Raw genomic sequence first — 2196 nt, forward strand, 5'->3', positions numbered from 1 at the left:
GTTCGGTTTCTTGTGGGGTTCACCCCTTTCGGTCTCGGGGTAGCCGTGGTACCGGGGGGTCAGGGTCGATCCTAACGCACGGAGGGGGGTAGAGACGACCCGGAGGAGTGAACCATGGATGGTCGGCCGCCAGCTGCTCGCGCAGGTCCATTAGGCCGCCGCCCAGTGCTGCAGGCCTGCCCAGCACGAAGGAGGCAAAGCGGTCGGCTAGGAGGCCCTGCATAGAGGTGGTAGAGCTCGCCCAGGCCCAGCAGGCAAAAGGCCACTCCAAGAAGGGAAAGCCGGATCCCCACTGGCTTCATGGCCGCCCAGGCCCAGCAGAGATGGGGGGGAGGCACACAATCCTAGCTGGGACTGGGAGGCCATGTTGCCAATGGAGATCCGGCTTTCCCGCTTGAGCTGGCCTTTGGCTTGCTGGGTGTGGGCGTGTTCTACCACCTCTACTCAAGCTTGCAAGCCAGCCGCTTCGCCTCCTTTGTGCTGGGCAGGGCTGCTGCTCCAGGCGGCGGTGGCCTAACGGACCTGCATGAGCTGCTGGTGGCGGTGGCGCACGTGCCCACAGAGAGGGCTCTGAGTGCTGTCTCTAGCACGTGTGCCATAGGTTCGTCACCAATGCTATAGGGTTTCCTGACTGAGCAGGGAGTTGGTCTAGATGACCTCCAAGATCCCTTCCAACTTTATTATTATTATTATTCCATCATTCCAAGGTCGGTAAAATGAGGACCCAGATTGTTGGGGGCAATATGCTGACATTGTAAACCACCGAGAGATTGTTGTAAAGCACTATGGGCTGGTATATAAATCTAAGTCCTATTGTTCCTATTTTTCCTCATCTGAAAGCATTTTTTTCCTATATCAGTTAGCATATTTTATTGCCTTCTTCCGATTTTATTTTGACAAAATGTATTAAAGCCATAGAGGGGGGAATACAAAACAGGCAAAAAAATTAAGTCTTGTATACCAACAACGCTTGGAATTCTATCATTGTTTATTTAAAATAAATTTACAGATGTCTGGTTATAAAGTAGTAAACTGCATTCACATGGAGGTGCATACATACACTTTTCTCTACATCAGAAATTCTCCAAAATGGTATAGGGTTTCCTGCCTGAGCAGGGGGTTGGACTAGATGACCTCCAAGGTCCCTTCCAACTTTATCATTATCATTACCATTATTATTATTATTATTATTATTATTATTATTATTATTATTATTATTATTATTATTATTATTATTATTATTACTACTACTACTACTACTACTACTATTATTATTATTATTATTATTATTATTATTATTATTATTATTATTATTATTATTATTATCCGACCTACATCTTTAAAGGTGCAGCAGAAGAGAAGCCGCTTTTATCTCCGTACTCTCAAAACAGAGACGACTCGAGATGAGGTCGGCTGAACTCCTTTCTTGGGAAAAAAGTGCCGACAGCAATTCCCCCGCCGTGAAGGCAGAGGCGCTATTTCCCACGAAGCCGGGCAGTAACACAGGAGATTCCGCTCGCCGTTTTCCACTCTGCTGTGACATTATTTAGTTCCGCTTCCGTGAGAAAGAGCGAGAAGCGCGAATTGGAACGGATCATCGCTTCGTTTTGATGTCGTAAGGAGGCTTGTTTTTTTTGTGTGGGGATGTAAATTAGTTTCCTGGCTGTTTATTTTTAATTCGTCTGTTTTTCACTCTTGTTTCTAATAGTTGCCGCCTGTTTTGTTCCCTGCCTCTTCCGCTGTTTTTTTCCTCGTTCTAATTTTTTTCCTTTTTATAAGCTGCTGTTTTTCTCTTCTCCCCTCCTTCTTCCTTTTCCCCCCTCTGTAAAATAGTGTAGAGGCGGTGGGTGTTTTGTGTGTTGTAATAAAAATGTAAGGAAACTTGGGTTCAGTAGTACTCGTTTCTATATATGTTCCTTCAGACTACCGTGTGTATCCTACCGATTCCCTCTGTCCTCCCCTCTTTTATTGCCCCCGTTTCCTCGATTCCTCCGGAAGTGCCTTAAAGATGAACACACGCATGACTGTATATGCACACACACCTGTGACTACACGCTAGTCTTCAGGTGAACCTTTAAGGTACCACAGAGTTTTCAAATGAGCTTGCTACAACAGGCTTATTAACACAGCTCCTCTTTACAGCTACTTCCAATCCGTTCGATTTGAGCTTTTTTCTTTCCTCTTGCCTCTATTAGC

The 2196-nt window shown here is 45.6% G+C and overlaps 1 protein-coding gene across 1 annotated transcript in view; it reads left to right on the forward strand.

Moving 5' to 3' along the window:
* The first annotated feature begins 1554 nt into the window (after positions 1-1554).
* The window catches only part of LOC107286177 (histone PARylation factor 1), a 13017-nt gene continuing 12375 nt past the window's right edge, over positions 1555-2196 (forward strand). The window contains exon 1 of the mRNA XM_015814499.1: positions 1555-1615. Coding sequence (XP_015669985.1) covers positions 1611-1615 — 5 coding nt within the window. The 5' untranslated portion in view covers positions 1555-1610. The remainder of the gene's footprint in view (positions 1616-2196) is intronic.

This window comes from Protobothrops mucrosquamatus, unplaced genomic scaffold (genome assembly GCF_001527695.2).
Source record: "Protobothrops mucrosquamatus isolate PMUCROS unplaced genomic scaffold, P.Mucros_1.0 scaffold_88, whole genome shotgun sequence".
Taxonomy (NCBI): Eukaryota; Metazoa; Chordata; class Lepidosauria; order Squamata; family Viperidae; genus Protobothrops; species Protobothrops mucrosquamatus.